Source organism: Haemaphysalis longicornis, unplaced genomic scaffold, assembly GCF_048455015.1.
Source record: "Haemaphysalis longicornis isolate Haplotype H1 unplaced genomic scaffold, Haemaphysalis longicornis Haplotype H1 scaffold_2, whole genome shotgun sequence".
NCBI lineage: Eukaryota > Metazoa > Arthropoda > Arachnida > Ixodida > Ixodidae > Haemaphysalis > Haemaphysalis longicornis.
The window spans coordinates 195,362,278-195,379,173 of NW_027526295.1; the positions used below are offsets into that span (position 1 = coordinate 195,362,278).

At 46.3% G+C, this 16,896-nt stretch overlaps 1 protein-coding gene across 1 annotated transcript in view; it reads left to right on the top strand.

Annotated features, from left to right (window-relative positions):
• LOC144169741 (putative sodium-dependent multivitamin transporter) overlaps window positions 1–15,748 on the top strand; it is a gene marked incomplete at its 5' end in the record, with an annotated part of 51,649 nt that extends 35,901 nt beyond the window's left edge. Inside the window, 3 exon segments of the mRNA XM_077699065.1 lie at window positions 5,074–5,336; window positions 11,242–11,452; window positions 13,476–15,748. Of these exon segments, the coding sequence (XP_077555191.1) occupies window positions 5,074–5,336; window positions 11,242–11,452; window positions 13,476–13,514 (513 nt within the window). The 3' untranslated portion in view covers window positions 13,515–15,748.
• Window positions 15,749–16,896: the final 1,148 nt, after the last annotated feature.

A 16,896-nucleotide genomic window follows, 5' to 3' on the forward strand; every position in this document is an offset into this window, starting at 1 on the left:
CGTGCCCTGGAATATGTAAAATGTTATTCACATAAGAAAAGCCACGGACCAGCTTGTTGCGAAAGCACCACTGTTAATTATACCTTGTAATTGAAATATTTGCTGCCAGATTTTGGCGGTGCCTTGATCTGTACATGTTTCCCATCAACCGCCCCGATGCAGTTTGGGAAATTCCAGCGTTTGCCGAATTTCTCAGCAACGCTTTGCCATTTGGCAACCCCTGGCACCTAGATGGGACAAAAAAATAGAGCAGTGCATTTTGCACAGGTTACTTCACATGGCATGGCATCAATGAAATTTTAACTTTACTGCTGGCCACTGCCCTTAATACATGTTACACGTATGGTTCATTTTACAAAAAAAAAAAAAAAACAACGTAAACATAAGGCCAGCAGTACTCACGGGTAGGTACAGTGGCTGCAAGTGCCGCCACAATACTCTGCAGGTGTGGTGGATGACAAGTCGGCATGTTGATGGGGCAACTCGAAAGGCCAGTGCAACCTGCTTAATTGCACTTCCGGAGGAGAGGTACCTGCGCACAACAGAAAACACTCAGTCATGAGGTGAAACAGTGTGTGAAAGCATTATTCATGTTGCAATCAATACTGTACCTGAGGGTAATGGCCAGCCTCTCTTCAGGGCTCAAGGGTTCCCGACACAAATATTTTTTCACCAGGTCCTTTCGGACAAGCTGCAGGAGTTCATCAAATTTGGTCGGAGTCATTCGGTAGTACGAGAAAAACATGGTAGAGTCTGAGTCCTTTTTCATGACTTGGAACTGCAATGATTGGAGTACAACAAGAACACGAATGAATTGTTAAATGTGCGCTCTTTTGTAAAGCAACTTACGACTCGCGTATGTACATTTTTTAAGCTGTTTATGATATCTTGTTCATGTTCCAAAAGCTGGTGAATATATCAACGCCGTGGGCCTCACTGTAATACGAAGGTTGTGTCACCCGTTTTTGGAACCCAAAGACAAATTTCTCCCCAAAGCTGACGTAATCACTAGTACAGAATGGGAAGTGGGACTTACAAGAACTGCAAACAATGTTCGCTATTGACGAACTCTTGTGTGTGAACTCGTGTTTATAGCCCAAGCGCGGATGCTGAGGCCAATGGAGTTTTTCAAAAATCACATTTTTTGGGTTTTATGCGCCGGAGCTGCACCTGAGCTAAGAGGCGAGCCGTAGCGGAGGGCTCCAGATCAATTTTGGCCACATGGGGTTATTTAACGTGCGCCGAAATTTCAACACACGTTTGCGTTTTCCGCCTCCGTCAGAAAAATTGCCGCCGCGGCCGGGATCGATCCCGCGTACGTGCTAGCAGCACAACGCAGCCACCGCGGCGGGTGCGGATATAGTTCGTCAGCACGTCGGCGCGGCCGGACGCTTTTAGCAAGAAACAGCTGAATCAAATCGCTTACACGGTTGATTTACTGCACAAAAACACTCCGTGTTGTTTACATCTACATGTGATCTACATGACCTGCAGTAGCAATTCCGAAAGCAGTAGGGGACACGAACGGGTACTTACCGCGGTGTGGTATTCTCCCTCTTTTTTTCGCTGCTGCCATACCTTGTGCACCCAGTACCTCCGCTTTCTTTTTTTTTCCTCTTCCAGCTCTATTAATTTCTTCAATATTATTCTTTTCTTCGCAAGGAGGAGGCGCCCAACGACACCCATGATCAGCCACGCTCCGTACGGGGTCTGTTGAGAACGGGCGTGCGAGCTGAGGAAAGCGGGGAGGGAGGCTGCCGCTGGTTCAGTGTCGGACGTTACTGATTTACAGGGTTCACAGGAGGAGGAACTTTAGATAGGACCTAAACGTTTACTGTGAGTAGAGCGAAGTAGAGCTACAGAACAGGGAGGAGAACTAACCAAAACCAACGCCGCTTCAACCTTCAACTCAGTATATCCACACAGTGTAGCCAGACCACATAACCTCACCGCTTTCTTCCAATCACAGAAGCACATAAATGTCGGAAACACAACAAAAACTTTAAAAACTTCTTCTACACAACATTTTACGCCTTTCTAGAGGGTTTTGCAACTAAAAAGCAATAATAATAGTCTTGACGGCTTTTTTTGCTTCTCCTGTGTTTCACTTCAATGCATTTGCCTCGTCTAGCCACACTGACAGCAGCGCAGCGGCGAGGCGGCGGCGGCCGCCGTACTTTGCTACATGTAGCGCAGCCCGACGAACATTCGGCGTCGTGACGCGGCTGGTCTTCCGCCGCGCGAACTTCGTCGTGAAAGATCGCTCCATGTATTCCGGCCTTTAACGGAGCTGAGGCGCACAACAGCTCCACGAGCTCATTGTAGCGCTCTCTGCTTCGGCTCGTTCTACAGCTCCTAGGCCTGATGGAATAACGTACCGTGCACTTTTTCATCTCGGCACGCAAGGAAACAAAGCTATGTTGGACCTGTACAACTTCTATTGGTGTTCTGGGTCTGTCCCAAGCCACTGGAAAAGAAGTCGTTTAGTGGCTGTCCTGAAGCCTGGCAAGCCTCCACGAGACATTTCGTCCAACAGGCCAGTGGCATTGGCTAGCTGTGTAAGCAAAGTGATCGAGCGTATGGTCCTCGCTCGTCTGGAATGGTTTCTGGAGAAGCGTGGCTTGTACCCAGACACCATGACATGCTTTCGCAAACGACGTTCCTCAATAGACAGCGTTATTGACCTTGTCACTACCATCGAGAATGAGAAACACCGCCGTAGTCTTACAGCTGCCGTGTTCCTGGACATTAAGGGAGCATTTGATAATGTCTCCCATGATGCCATTCTGGATGACGTTGAGTCCATTGGTATTGGAGGACGGTTGTATCAGTGGATAGCGAGCTATCCAGCGGACGGATGGTTTTCGTGTCCACACTTGATGGAGTGACATCCGATCACCCTGTCACGCACGGCGTGCCACAAGGAGGTCCTCAGCCCTACGCTATTTACCCTGGCTCTCATGGAATCACTAACGTGCTCCCTTAAATAGCGTCAGTATCTGCTTATGCGGATTATATATGCATTTGGACATCAGGTGTAACACGACTGCACGTGCAGACACGGCTTCAGAAAGCAGTATCTGCCACTTTGACGTACCTACGCCACCAAGGAGTTGAAATTTCAACGTCAAAACGTTCAACATTGGCATTTACCTGAAAACCCATGATATTCTACCAAATAAAGATCGAAGGAGCTGTTATTTCATGTGTCACGCATCACAAATTTATCGGCGTGACAATTGATCGAGATCTGTCATGGTCAAAACATGTCTCGGCACTAAGAAGGAAATTACAGTTTCACCCACGTCCTTCAACATATGGTAGGGAAATCATGGGGCCCATCGGTTTCATCGCTGTTGCGCCTTTACCAGGCGCTCTTTATTGGCTATTTGCAATACAGTGCACCTAAACCGTGTAACCTTCGGCGATCGTCATTACGCGTGCTTCGAAGTGCACAGACACAAGCCCTACGAATCTGTTTGGGGTTGCCTCGATGCACATCAACACGTGGAACGATCGCAGAAGCGCGAGTCTGCCCAATTCAAGTCTACCTAGCGCAATAACCTCTTCGTGCGCACCTCCGACATGTGACAAGACATGAGTGCCATCCATTGTCGAGTGTTTTCAGGGACCGGCCGAATCAAAACTACTCCTGAAGTATTTCGGCGCAGCAAAATTTGATGCCCTTCAGTTTTGCAGTCGCCAAAATATCAGAAGTGCCTCTATGGGTTGTACCTGATCTACAGGTGCAGTTGTCGATTCCTGGAATCGGTAAGAAGTCCAACATGGCGTCTTCAGTCTCAAGACAACTTACTATTTTACATCAGTGAAATGTACGGAGAGGCATCGCATGTTTTTGTTGACGGCTCAGTCACGGCGTCTTCGTCGGCAGCGGCAGTGGCTATGCCTGGGAAGGACCTGACCCAACGTTTTAAGATTGCTTACAGGACGTCGTCTACCGCAGCAGAACTGGTCGGTTTACGCGAAGCGCTCCGCACCATTTCTTGTGAAAGGCCACAGCCGTGGATTATCTTTTGTGACTTTCAAACCAGCGCTGCAGGTACTAAGGTACCAAATGAAGCGAGGCGCATATGATCAGCTGACCACTGATATCGCTATCCTGTTTAAAGAGTTGAATGAAAAGGGCCACACGGGGGTGCTTCAGGGGATACAAAGTCACTGTGGCATCGCTGGAAATAAGTTAGCGGATGCAGAAGCACAGCAGGCACACCACAATCAAATTTTCCTGTCTATACCGATCACAAGGCAGGATGACAACGCGATACTCTACGGAGCACGTAAACAAGCTGCAGCCTTGCATTCGTCGAACCCGCAGAATCGACATGAACGCCTTCACAAGCTCGATCCAGAGTACAAGTTCTGGGTCAGTCATGCTCCTCGTCTTCGCCGAAGTCAAGAGACATTGCTGCACAGGCTGTGTCTTGGAGTAGCATTGACTCGGAAGTATCTTCACACAATAGGATGAGAGGACAGCCCAGACTGCCTTCTGTGCGGTTGTCCTGCGACTATCGAACGTTTGCTTAGCGCTTGTCCAAAGTACTCTAGTGAGAGAAAGAACCTTGAGACAGCTTTACTACGCTTGGACACTCGCCCTCTGTCCGAACGAAAGATTTTGGGCACGTGGGCTGCAACAGGAAACAAAGCCTAGCCGTTAAAGCCCTGCCTACATTTCTTGGTGACACTTCTCTGGATTCTCGGCTATAGGTTGCGGCAAAATTGAACAGAGTGCGAAATCATGTCTGGCCATTTTTTTTGTTTTCATGAACGATAGTCGTGTGCTGAAAAGTGAACTGTAGTCATCTGATTCAGCGCCCCGTTGTATGTGAGTTGTTTATTGGTTTCAGTGCTTGCACATAGTTCATGTGTCGCTTTATTGTCATTTCCCATACCTCCCCTATTCATTCCTTTCTCTTTCTGTCCCTAGTACCCCCCCTCCCCCAGAGGGAAATAGCAGGCCCAAGATCAATTTCTCAGGCCGACCTCTTCTACTTTTCAATAAACATTTACTCTCTCTCTCTGTCTCTCTCTTCAGCATGTCATTTCTCTTTGCAGGCTGCTTTGCTGGGTTTTACGGCAGGCTTGGTAATGTGTTCCTGGATTGCGACCGGAGCCACGCTGTACCAGATGCAACCGAAGCCTCTGCCCTTGCTTGTCGACGGCTGCCGAACTTCGTCTGAAGACGCAAGTGCCGTGAATATAACAGATATGCTTTACGATCGTAGTGACTGCAATGTGACGTCAACAGTAGCCACCATCCTTTCCGAAGGTACAATGGCCGAGAATGCTACCTCTGCAGACGTCATCACTGACGACACGTGAGTGGTCTTCATTATCTCTGCCGACTGATCGTGGCGTCCACCCTTCACGCGGATACATAATTGCTTCAAAGTTTTAGTTTATTTCAGATGATTTTGCTCCCCAGTTCATGTACGAGCGCGCTTTTTAATTAGGGTTGGAGATGAGAAGCACACTTAAACGTGCATGCTGGTTCTTTTAGAACGCTAGGTTCGTATAAATATTTCTGTGGTTTTCTAGTTTTAGCTGTGGGCGCAGAGTTTTCTAGTTTTTATGACTATTGCGGCCACAGCCGTAAATTGTCGCTGCAAATAAGTACTTTGTTGTTTTCAACGTAGGCTTAATTTGCCAAACTCATGTTGTTGATGACTGTATTCGCAAGAATATAGAAATTTGCTTTGCCGCTGGCTCTCTTAGTGACAGTGAATGCAAGAAACTTCACCGTTTCTTGTTTCTTGCCCATAACCCTGTTTTAGCACTGGGTACGAGATGCACTTATTCTGGTTTGGCCTTACTATTCAAGCAGAGAACAGATCTGAAAGCTACACTCCTCTTCAAACTAACTGCCCTATCTTCGTTAAAACAGTGCATTCTATGTATTGCCAGGACACGAACAAAAACAAAGACACATGATCAAGGTAAAGTACAATTGATTGATTGATTGTAGGGTTTAATGCGCCGACGCAACGCAGGCTATGAGGCGCGCGGTAGAGGAGGACTCCGGATTAATTTTGACCCCCTGGGGATCTTGAACGTGCGCCGAAATCTCGCACACACGGGCGTTTTTGCTTTTCGCCTTCATCAAGACAGCGGCCGCCGCGGCCGGGAATCGAACCCGCATCCTCGTGCTCAGCAGCCCAACGGCTTAGCCACTGAGCCACCGCGGCGGGTAGTAAAGTACAAGAATAAAATCATGCACCCCTCCGTTTAATGAAGACAAGGGTGGTACGCGAAGCTTTCTTGTCAGGAATTTCTTGGTTGTCGTCTGAGTTTGGACTCTGACTCACAGACGGTTTAGACGTCGACTCGTTAAGCTTTGAGTTTGACTCGCATGCAGTTCGGACTTTAGATCGCAGCGACTTTTACTTTGGTCCTTCGCCATTTGATTTCGCATAAAGAAAGCTTCGCGTTCAACCATTGTCGTCGTTAGACGGAGGGGTGCATGGTTTTTCTGTCTAATTTTGTTCGTTCATGCACCCCTCTCCACAGCCATACTGCTTTGGCCATGTTGCATTCACGCAGTCGGATATACGTCGTCTTCTTAACACCGGGTTCAATTCCGACCACGAGAATTGCTTTTTTGAAGCGCTTCCACAATCGTCATCATCATCGTCATAAAAAACTGGCCTTCCTGCGCTGCCTTGGTGGCGCTCACGGACGAATCACTGGAGCAAAGAAAGCTTCGCTTTAATATTTGCATATACGACTGAACTGGACAGCAGCGGCGCCAAACAGAACGCAACGACAGCAGCAGAATTAAACAAAACATTGCGCATCCAACAATCGGTTCGGCCTAAGACGCCCGCGTATACTTCTCTTGTCCAGAGCATTCGATTATTAATTGCGTCCATAGTGGCTATTTATTCTAGGGATTTATACAGCGTTACCACACAGTTTAGCGAGATACCACTGATAGCAGTTGTGGCCTTGTGTTATAGACAACCTGTAAATATGGGGAGCCAAGAATATTTGAAAGTTCAGCTACTTACAACGAGCCGAGCGTGTCCTAAAACCATCCTTAAAAACCTGTGGTTGGTTCCTCCTTCACAGGAATCGGTAAAACGCGAAAGTGAAATGTGCAGCGAAATTTGCAGCTGAGCATGATTTGCGGGACGGCGGCTGCCTTGTGGATATACTTGGCGAGCGACGCCCTGCTGGCGGGTCGCTTCGGCAAAGGTTTACTGGCGTCATTTCCGTGACGGATAGGACGTCAGTGAAATCTTGGTGAATCATGGCATACAACGCTTTCATGTTAAAAGAGAAAACCCGAAAACGAACAACCCTAAGCATAACCTACTCTCTAGTACTATAGGCTGCTTCCCCCTTCCCCGCAAGAAGACCCTGCGTGCACGGGTGCACCCTTTACAGGCCACTTGCTTCGTTGTACTGGCGTCACTTCCGTGACGGATATGACGCCAGTGAAATCTTCGTGTACCCGGGACTAAAACACTTTCGTGTTAAAAGCAATTCGCATTGCGGTCTTTCCGGAAATACCACTTTGTTCTGTCCGAGTGGCTATAACGAGCTTTAGGGGCTGCTTGAACATTGCGTCCGGCAGTTCATATTCAAATTCAAGTTCAGATTTATTTCTGTTCATGGTCTCCCCGGCAATAAAGCTGTCACTACAGCTTCACGCGACCAGGGATCCAAACTGGCAGCTCAGTGACCACTGTAGAAAACACAGCGCAGTTTAAAAAGGCGGTAAAATATGATAGCGTACTCTTTTTGACAAAATCCCATAATAAGAGGTCGATAAATGGCAACACAAATACTTGTGCCATAAGCTTGAACGAATTTTCTCGGCGTTACATAATGGCAGGGAAAAGGAAAATATAGACCAGGCAATTGACGCATGTTTTGTTAAAAATTAAGCGCGAACTACTATAAAACACGAACAAGAAAGGAGGACGAGACTGGCGCTTGCTAACAACTGAAATGTTCATTTTCACAGAAAACGCACGCACGCACGCACGCACGCACGCACGCACGCACGCGCGCACACACACTGAGAGCCACCAAAGCAAAGTCGTGTCACCGCTGCCCATGAGCATATCTGGGTAAGACAAAAAACTGGGCTGACCCCTGTATCTACCCTCTTTCTTTAAAAGCTTTTACTTCCTATGCAGAAATACTGAAAGAGGGTTGGCTAACATAGCCCGAGCCCCTAATCTGTATGTGGAATGCTTCGGCCAGTTCTCTTGTTGTGCGATCACGGTGCTTGAAAAGTACTTCCGTGTCGTAAAAGCTCGGTTAACATCCACATTTCGAACAATGAGAGGCCAAATGCGTGCAAGGTTTCCCCTTCAAAGAAGAGTGATGCCCCCTAAGACGTACTATAATGCACCAGCCAGTCTGGCCAACGCACACGCGACCACAGGCCAGAATAATGCAGTAGACGACATTAGTGTTGCACGGTACAAAACGTAATCCGTGATTGATTGTACAACCAAGTACGGCAACGTGCCCACCGATGTGAAGTCTGTTGCCAACCATTGAGCATAGACTGCTCAGTTTATTGTTGGCAGAAAACGCCACCCGAAGGTCGAATCTGTCAGCTGTCTTTTTCAAAGGGTGAGACAGCGCATGCACACGAGGTATAACAGCCACTTTTTCGCTTTTGTCCAGATTAGGCTTACCAAGCGAGCTGCCTTTCAATTGTTTCACAAGACGCTGACAGACGGACTGCAACACAAAAACAGGACAGCCGGCATTTCTCAGCCGAACAAAGTGCTCTCAGAAGCTGCGTTACGCCAGATGGTGACAAGACTTGTTAATGGCCGATTTTGGGCTCATAAGCACCATTCTGTTTTGTACTGTCTTGGAGTGGATAGAACTGAAACTAAGAAGGGGCTTGCTTGACCGGGGAGCATACATCCAGCACACATGTTGGGCACAGAAATTTAGCCTTAGGTCGAGGTACTTCAAGGTTCCCTCTGAGGGAACCACGCATGTAAAACTCTAGCCTCTACCTCTGCCCTTAAAGACGTCAAGAACACTGTCTGAAAGATTCTATATAAGCACAGCTTGCCAGCACCAGAAAATCGTGATCATAACGAAAAACCTTAAGTGCAATGTCTTGTAAACCACGGTCCAGGTCACAGTCAACCTTGCTCATAAAAATATTTCTCAGGACAGGAGCCAACTTCGACCCTTTTTTTGTTCGTAGAACTTCTCATTGAAGCCTACCACAGTACTCTTGAGGTAGAAGGTCAGTAATTACAAGAGCAACTCCACCGTGACACCACAGCCATTATTAAGGGCGAACTGATCATTGTCGTTAGTGATGCAGTCCCTAACATATTTTAACAGCAAGTCCTGTCGCAGGGAGAAGAACAGTTCGTCTGCATCAACGCTAACACCTGTGACGTTACGGCACGCAAGAGTGTCTAAATACTTTGCGATTTCTTCAGAATTCTGTACAAAAAAAAAAAAGGGGTCAGGCACGGTCAAAGTTTCTAAGTGCCTTTGTAGGTGACTGGAAACAGCCATTTGCCATGAACCACGCTCAGAGACTATCGAACGAAACGGGACAGCCGGCTTGGGCGTTTTAGCAGCAAAAAACAGTTTTAGTATGAGTTGGTCTTGCTTCTTAACAGCACTGGCTAAGCCATCCAATGAATATTCAAACAACACAGCGAGCACAACTAAAAAAAAAATCCTTTCCTTCAGGCATATATTGCGTAAGCAAGCGCTTGTTAACCTTCCGTAATTGTTGTTAAAGCCCTGTAGTTTATTCAGAATCTTAGGAGTGTTTTATGCCGATGACAGTCAAACGTAATTGGTGCGTTGGCGTGGAACGAGTTATTATTGTCCCGGCCCACGAGTTGTATAAGTGCTCGTTTGTAGTGCTGGACCACATATGCGACTAGAGCCATTAAAAGCTGGTTAAAAGTAATATTGGAGCTGTGAGTCACAGTCGTGGATAATGTACTAGCAGGTAAATGGTAAATATCCAAACGAATGAGGTCTAACTGTTAGTAATTATTACATTGCCCGTAATGGTCGAGGCACCGCGTACTTGAAACGGGACACAGAAGAGAGACGCCACAACAACGCTACGTCTGCATCCTACTGCTGTATCCCGTTTCAAGTTCGCTGAACATCCGGATTGTCAATATGCCAATCAGCCCCTCAATCTGCGCTAGTTGGCCATCATTTGGTAGGATGGCTGACCTTGAAGGTAAACCAATGAGCTGAGAAATCATCGAGGTCTTTGCAAGGGGTCAGACTACTGGTAGACATGCCAGTAAGTTGAAGGTGCTAATAAAATCTAGTTCAGTAATTTGTGTGTTTTTAACATTATTTTGGCTCTGGAGTCAGGCGGAACTTTCTAGTATGCTTCGCGTTATAGAAATCCCTCTAACCGAATATCAATCTGTAAGACCCCGGGAGCACCCGCCGCGGTGGCTCAGTGGCTAAGCCGTTGTGTTGCTGAGAACGAGGTCGCGGGTTTGATTCCCGGACGCGGCGGCCGCTTTTCTGACGGATGCGAAAAGCAAAAGCGCTTGAGTGCACGAGATTTCGGCGCACGTTAAAGATTCCCAGGTGGGCAAAATTAATCCGGAGCCCTCCACTACGGCGCGCCTCATCGCCTGCATTGTGTCGGCGTGTTAAACCCTACAATCAAATCAAAATAAAAGACCCGATGGGCTGTCTGTCTGTTAAAAAAAGCTACGTGTTGACAAAAGATTATAAAATGACTTGGAAGCATTTGCATGCTTAGTCAATTTCGAAAGCTGCACCGCACATCCACATCAAATGTGGTAATGAGAGTTTTACACTGTAGCGCGTCGTTCCTTGCATTGTACGAACTGCTTTACAATTACGAAAACCTGGCAACCTTTCGCTCTTATTTTGTTTGCGCAAGTTCCTTATACCTGCGCTACACGGCCGCTTAAAACGTCTTCCAAAGGCCATTGAATTAATTGCACATCCAGTGCCCCATTGTAAATACATTGGGCGACCTTGTATGCGAGCGTTGAATTGCCAATTAAAAGTTGACGCGTAGCACGGCCGTTGCGCGGAACGGGTAGGAAAACTGCTTAGGAGCTTTATAACCCCGGCCTTTTCGCGCCGGTTAAACACGAGAACACTGAGCCTTGCCCTCAGTTGACCGGTTCTTGGGACCGATTTTGCAAACTACTGCAGTGTGTCCACCAAAACACCGCTCATCTAATACGAGATTATTCGTTGCTTGAAATGCAGATATGTGCTGCCCCTGTACCAGCTGTCGTACCAATGGTACAGTGGGCTCGGCTGGCTGATTGTGGTTGTGGTTGGCTCGCTGGTCGCACTGCTCACGAGAGGCGCCGACGACGTCGATCCCAGACTGCTGAGTCCTCTGATTCGCAAGAGCACAGAAAGGCGTAAGATGTCGCTGAGTAGGGCAGATGACCCATTGCTCACACATCCCCAGGTTTGATTGCTTTTTTATCTGTCTACCTTTTGATGTTACCTTTGTCGATGTTTTTCGGTTAGCCCCTTGAGGAGTGTAAGAGGCATGTACCCTGGATCAGTAGTAATGTTCGTGTAATTTCAGGGGGGCCTTAAGCGAGGCAAGTTATCCCATCTGCGCGTTTGTGCTGTCAAAGCTTACTATCTTTTCGTTAGGCCTGGGGTACTGCCAAACATATTCCGTGACCGGGATGTACTCTGTAATTAGTATCCTTAACTTGTAAATATGTACGGTTCTTGTAAAGAAGGTTCACTGACCTCGGTGTTTCACCGCACGATCAATCAAAGAAAGTCTGCGCGTTTCATGATGGACGTGCTTCACTAATTACTTTGCCCTCCGTGTCCTGTGATCAGCCTACGCCTAAATTAAATCTTAGGAGGTCGCACCAGTTGCCCGAAAGCCATGTGCAATGGCAGCTGTGCTTGAAAGGGTGACGTGACCACGGCCTCCCTATAGCAGCTATAAATGCACAATAAATAAAAGAGCAATCACGTGGGCGTCACTGTTAACTCTTCAAAACTCCGGTTTAAGTCGAAAAAACGGATGCATGAGATGTTTCGCCTTCTATTCCAGTGGCGAACAAACTAGCTATTACAAAAAAAATCAACAACCTAACCTATTTCTACTGTTTACCATAAGCATCCAGTAGAGTGTCGCGATTAGCACTGCTCGCCATTTTTTCAGGGGGTAAACCACAACTAAATAAATCCTCTGGGGCTTCCGCCACTCATGGCATGCCAACTTTTTTTGTGTCGAGATAATACCATGTTTTCACACTTTCATCATGCACAAGATAAATAGGTTGTTTTTTTCTCGGGCATCCAGTTTGTTACTGACGATGCTAAAATATTTCATGGTGAACAGTGTTACTGTTTTTACTTTGTTGAATAAAGCGGAGTTTCGAAAATTGAACCATAAGGTCCCATATCATTTGTAGAACCTTATGACATCACGTGGGTAGGTGGGCCCACTACAGTTCTTATGCGCAAGGTGTAGAAGCAGGATACAGAATCAACATAGCAAACGTGTTATCGTAACCACCGAATCACGATGAGCTAAAGAACTAAGCAAATGCGGAAGCGTTCAAGCAATAGGACCCGTCACCATAAGCCTACTCTTGATAAAAGTCAAAACGAGGTTAAGAGGCTGCGTTTGCTCCAAGACCGTGGTGTGCGTGACCATGAGGCTTCACCAAAAACAACTCTTTGAAAAAGCCTGACAGCTCACGCTGAACGCCTTATCGCACTGCGTGATGGGGTAGCCATTGTTACAACGAATATTAGAGCCTGGCTGCATTACCCGCTACAAGTAACCACTACATTCCAAAATATCCGCTTATGTGTTTCAATGCATTTTTCTGCATGGCATTGTAGCGGAAGACGGGAGAAGGCTTCCCCCTCACTCGTTGCAGTAGGGATTCGCCGCGCAGTATTTGCGCTGCGAGAAAAAAAACTGCGGCTGCCCTGTATTTTTGCTGCCTAAAAACAGCCCGCAAACTACGTTATTGGCGTATTACCCCATCGGTGCCGTTATGCGTTTGCCGCCAACGACGATGCCTCACCTGCCGTGCCTCCACGCAGCCACACGTACCAAGCTCTGGCGCGAACTTGCATCAGCCAGTCTTCCCACTCGAAAAACCCATTGCACCCTATGCTTTCCTTATAGACCACATTTCTTTTTCTACCAAGAGCTACTACTGACGAGATGTTTTTTACACTTTAAGAGCATCTGCTTTGGAACGCTTTCAGCATGTGCACAACGCCAGTTGTGCCTAACCTCAGTCTTTAATGACGGAATGGTAGGTTATGGAACTATAAATTTGAGGCAGTAAATAGACTTCAAACATATTATAGCATTATACTTAGAGCCGTGAATTAGGCAATAACATATTTGTCATTGATTTATGTCATCGTAAAATGAACGACTTATGACACCGCTATCTGAGATAGAGGGCTGTCTAATTCGCGGGATATTTTTTTTGCAGATTCCCATGAAAGTGATCAAGAATAACATTCCTGCATAACACTAGAAATCATTCTTCACTCCAGAAATGAAAGAAAGAATGTTCTCAGAGGCCGGGCCATCATGCGAGCAATGTCATTTTTATGAAGAGAGCGTAGAAACAACTTGTTCTTGTGCCTAAATATTGACCTGTACCTGTCGGACCTGCCTCTGAAAGTCATCTGTTTTGTCTGCCTCAAGCCGACCACGCAGATTACTCTTCGCAGGTAACTAAGAAGAGCAGATAAATCAATTCACCGACACGTGGATGGATGGTCTTCACAAACTCCCGCTCATTTATAATCGGGATTGCGGACAATGAGGCCGGTGTCTTTTGTGATCGTTATCATGTCATTGAAAACAAAAGCCCGTTGTGTCACAGCTCATGAATCACCGCGCAATAGCCACAACGTTTAATTATCAAGCCAGTCAATGTCACTAAAATTTAGGTCGCTGGTATTTTCCTTCATCGTCACTCAAATCAACCAAAGCATTTTAAGTCCTCACATGTCCACATAACACGACTGCACCTTGTCGTGGCAATATATAGAATGATTTTCCTCCACCCTCATTTTAGCTTGTCTTATTTTTATTCCCCCCTTAATTCCCTCGCAGAAGTACAAGGCACAAATGAAGCTGCAAAGTGCGATTAAAATTTTGCTCCGTTTTTCGAATGGAGATGAAAAGAGAAAACTCCCGCATGACGAGATTACCTGGGTGGCCAAATTCATCCGTAGCCCACCTCTACGGCGCGGCTCATTGATCAGGTGTTGCTTCGGTGCGTTAAATTCCGCATTCAATCAATATTTTTTGATGAACGGCTCGAGCTTTTGTATGCGGACTCAGCGAAGAAACCCGTCTGCACATCTGTGATTGTTGATGTACCATGTTTTCGTACGCAAGCAAAAATGGCATTAATAAAATGCGATGAGGCTTTCATACTTTGCTATGAGGCTCCTTGTACTGCCCCCAACAATTTGCCTTCCCACCAATGATATTCTAATGAATTTGTGTGTAAAAGGGCTCGCTCGGTTACAGTGCTTCATGCGGTTTTATGAAGTATTTATATAAGGACTCAGAACCAACGTATTTTTATATAAGAGCTGTCTTGTTGTACATGAAAAAAATGTCTTATAACCAATACGATTGTGCATAGCCGTGAAACCGAATTGGAAGGTGCTCTGTATGTTGCGTTTTCTTGGGATACGCGAGGCTTTATGGAGGTATTTAACAAACTGCCAAGACAATTTAGTAAAGGCAATTTTGATGCCTGAAAACTAATGTCTTCCCACGCATGCTTCTGTGTAGTGGTGAAGTCGACTTCGAAGATTGGACAATGCTCCGTGGGAATTCCTTGTGAATTTTGGTGGTATTCGTTAATTTTACCTGCCGTGGTGGTTCAGTGGCTAAGAAGTTGTGCTGCTGAGCCCAAGGAAACTGGTTTGACACCGGCCCTGGTTACTATTTTTCTGATGAGGTCGCAAAAGTAAAAGTCCAGCGTGTAAATGTTTTGGGCCCACATGTTACAAATGCCCAGTTTGTCTAAATTAATGCGCAACCCACCACTACGGCGTGCCTGATAGCCCAAAGGTGATAAGTTTGGCGCGTGAAACCCACAAATTTGTTTCTCATTTCATAACCTTGCTATATATTTTCACTTCATTTCATAAAAATATTCACTTATTTTCTCACGTTTTAAGCAAGCTGTATTCTCTTGCTGTATTCTCAGTGACTGTATTTGTCTTTTTTCCAGCCATTTTATGGCGGTATTGATGTTGTTGCAATCAGTTGTGTGGTGCCTTGCGTATACAGTTTAGGGGTCCCCAAGCTCAAATCTTGTGTTGAAGTCTGTGTTGAAGTCTGTGTTGAATGTCAGTTTGAAACGAAAGCTAGTATAGTTATGTTTTGATCTACAGTGCTTCATGCAGTGCAGTGCCCAAATCTTTTGCAAATCTTCTATACGACCCAGAGCAACGGCATTTATGAAATAGTGACAAGTGTAGAAAAACAGTGCTTCTTTTCTGATTCTCATGTCTGCTATGAGACATCTTTAACACCCAGACATCTATTACACATGACTGCTGCGAACTCACCAAGATGCACTGAAGCACTGCTCCCATGTTGTGGATCGAGTTGTGCTAGCTTACGAGCCGGTCACCAATGCTGAGTGTTTTGTAAGGGCCCTTACACCTTTAGTGTGTATACTGCAGAATGAATAAACGGTCTTTGTGGTGCCTTCCTGGAAGCACGAGGCTATGTACATGCCCATTTCTTGCAAAATGGTTGACAATGGGACAACAAACATAGGACGTGAAGGGCTGTTTTATTTTTGTTAGCTGTTGCCGTCGTGAAAATGGTATAATAATTTGCACTTTCTCAGCGTGCAGCCGAATGGGTGCAGGTGGTAAGGATTTAATGAATGAATCATTTTAGTAGTTCCAACAAGACTGAATTGTGTCATGTAAAATGTCGGTTAAGTCCCAGCACATATCTCATATCGCATTTCTGCTGGACGCTCAAGCTCAGGAGCAAGATATTACCTCCAAACTACCAGTATGTACATTCAAGATCGAAAAGAATGGCATCACCTGTCGGGGAGACTCTGACCATGTATTGCGTGCACACGGTAAATAAGGGCATTTCAGAGCAGCCAAGAAGACAGGATGAAGCCGTATCTTTAATGTCTGTAGTGCGCACGGAAGATCAAAGCTCTTGCAACGGACCACGCAAGAATAGGAAAAGGCTCGACAAAGGGGCGACGACAAACCTTGCACTTAAATGGCAGTGATGCTGTATATTCACGGGCGTTGGCACCGGCTGAAGACTGTGGGAAGCCCGTGAGGTACCAACGTGTCTTTTTTGCGTGAAACGGGATGACCGGCATGTGTTTATTCATGCACAAATGGGTGCAAAGAAAGAAATTACCGCCTCCTTTCAGAGCACCCGGGAAAACACAAGAGGAGATTAGTGAATTTCGCATGTACAGGTCATGTGCAAGCTACCTCTGACATGGGGACTTCTGAACATTTGGCAGACCGGGCTGTGTCTGAACATACGGGTGAGAGAGCACCAGTATAACCTGAAAGTAGTCCGCTGTTTGCTCTCACTTAGTGGTGCACTGCAAGGACTGCGGGTACCGCGCATGTCGTCCTCTTTTAGACAAAACGACTGTATCATTCAAACACAAAAATACGTTGTCTCGGGAAATAATTCAAGCCTTCTGCATAAGCACGAACCACGACATCTGAAATTTGGCCATCAATAAATTTCCCTCTTCGTTGGTGGGATAACTGCCCTCCACTTTAATGAGAGCGTTTATTTGCGCGTTAGGTATTTTTTGCCCACTTTATTGTTTGGTTGTTCGGTCACTTTTATTTGTGTACGACTTGTACAGTGTGGGCTAG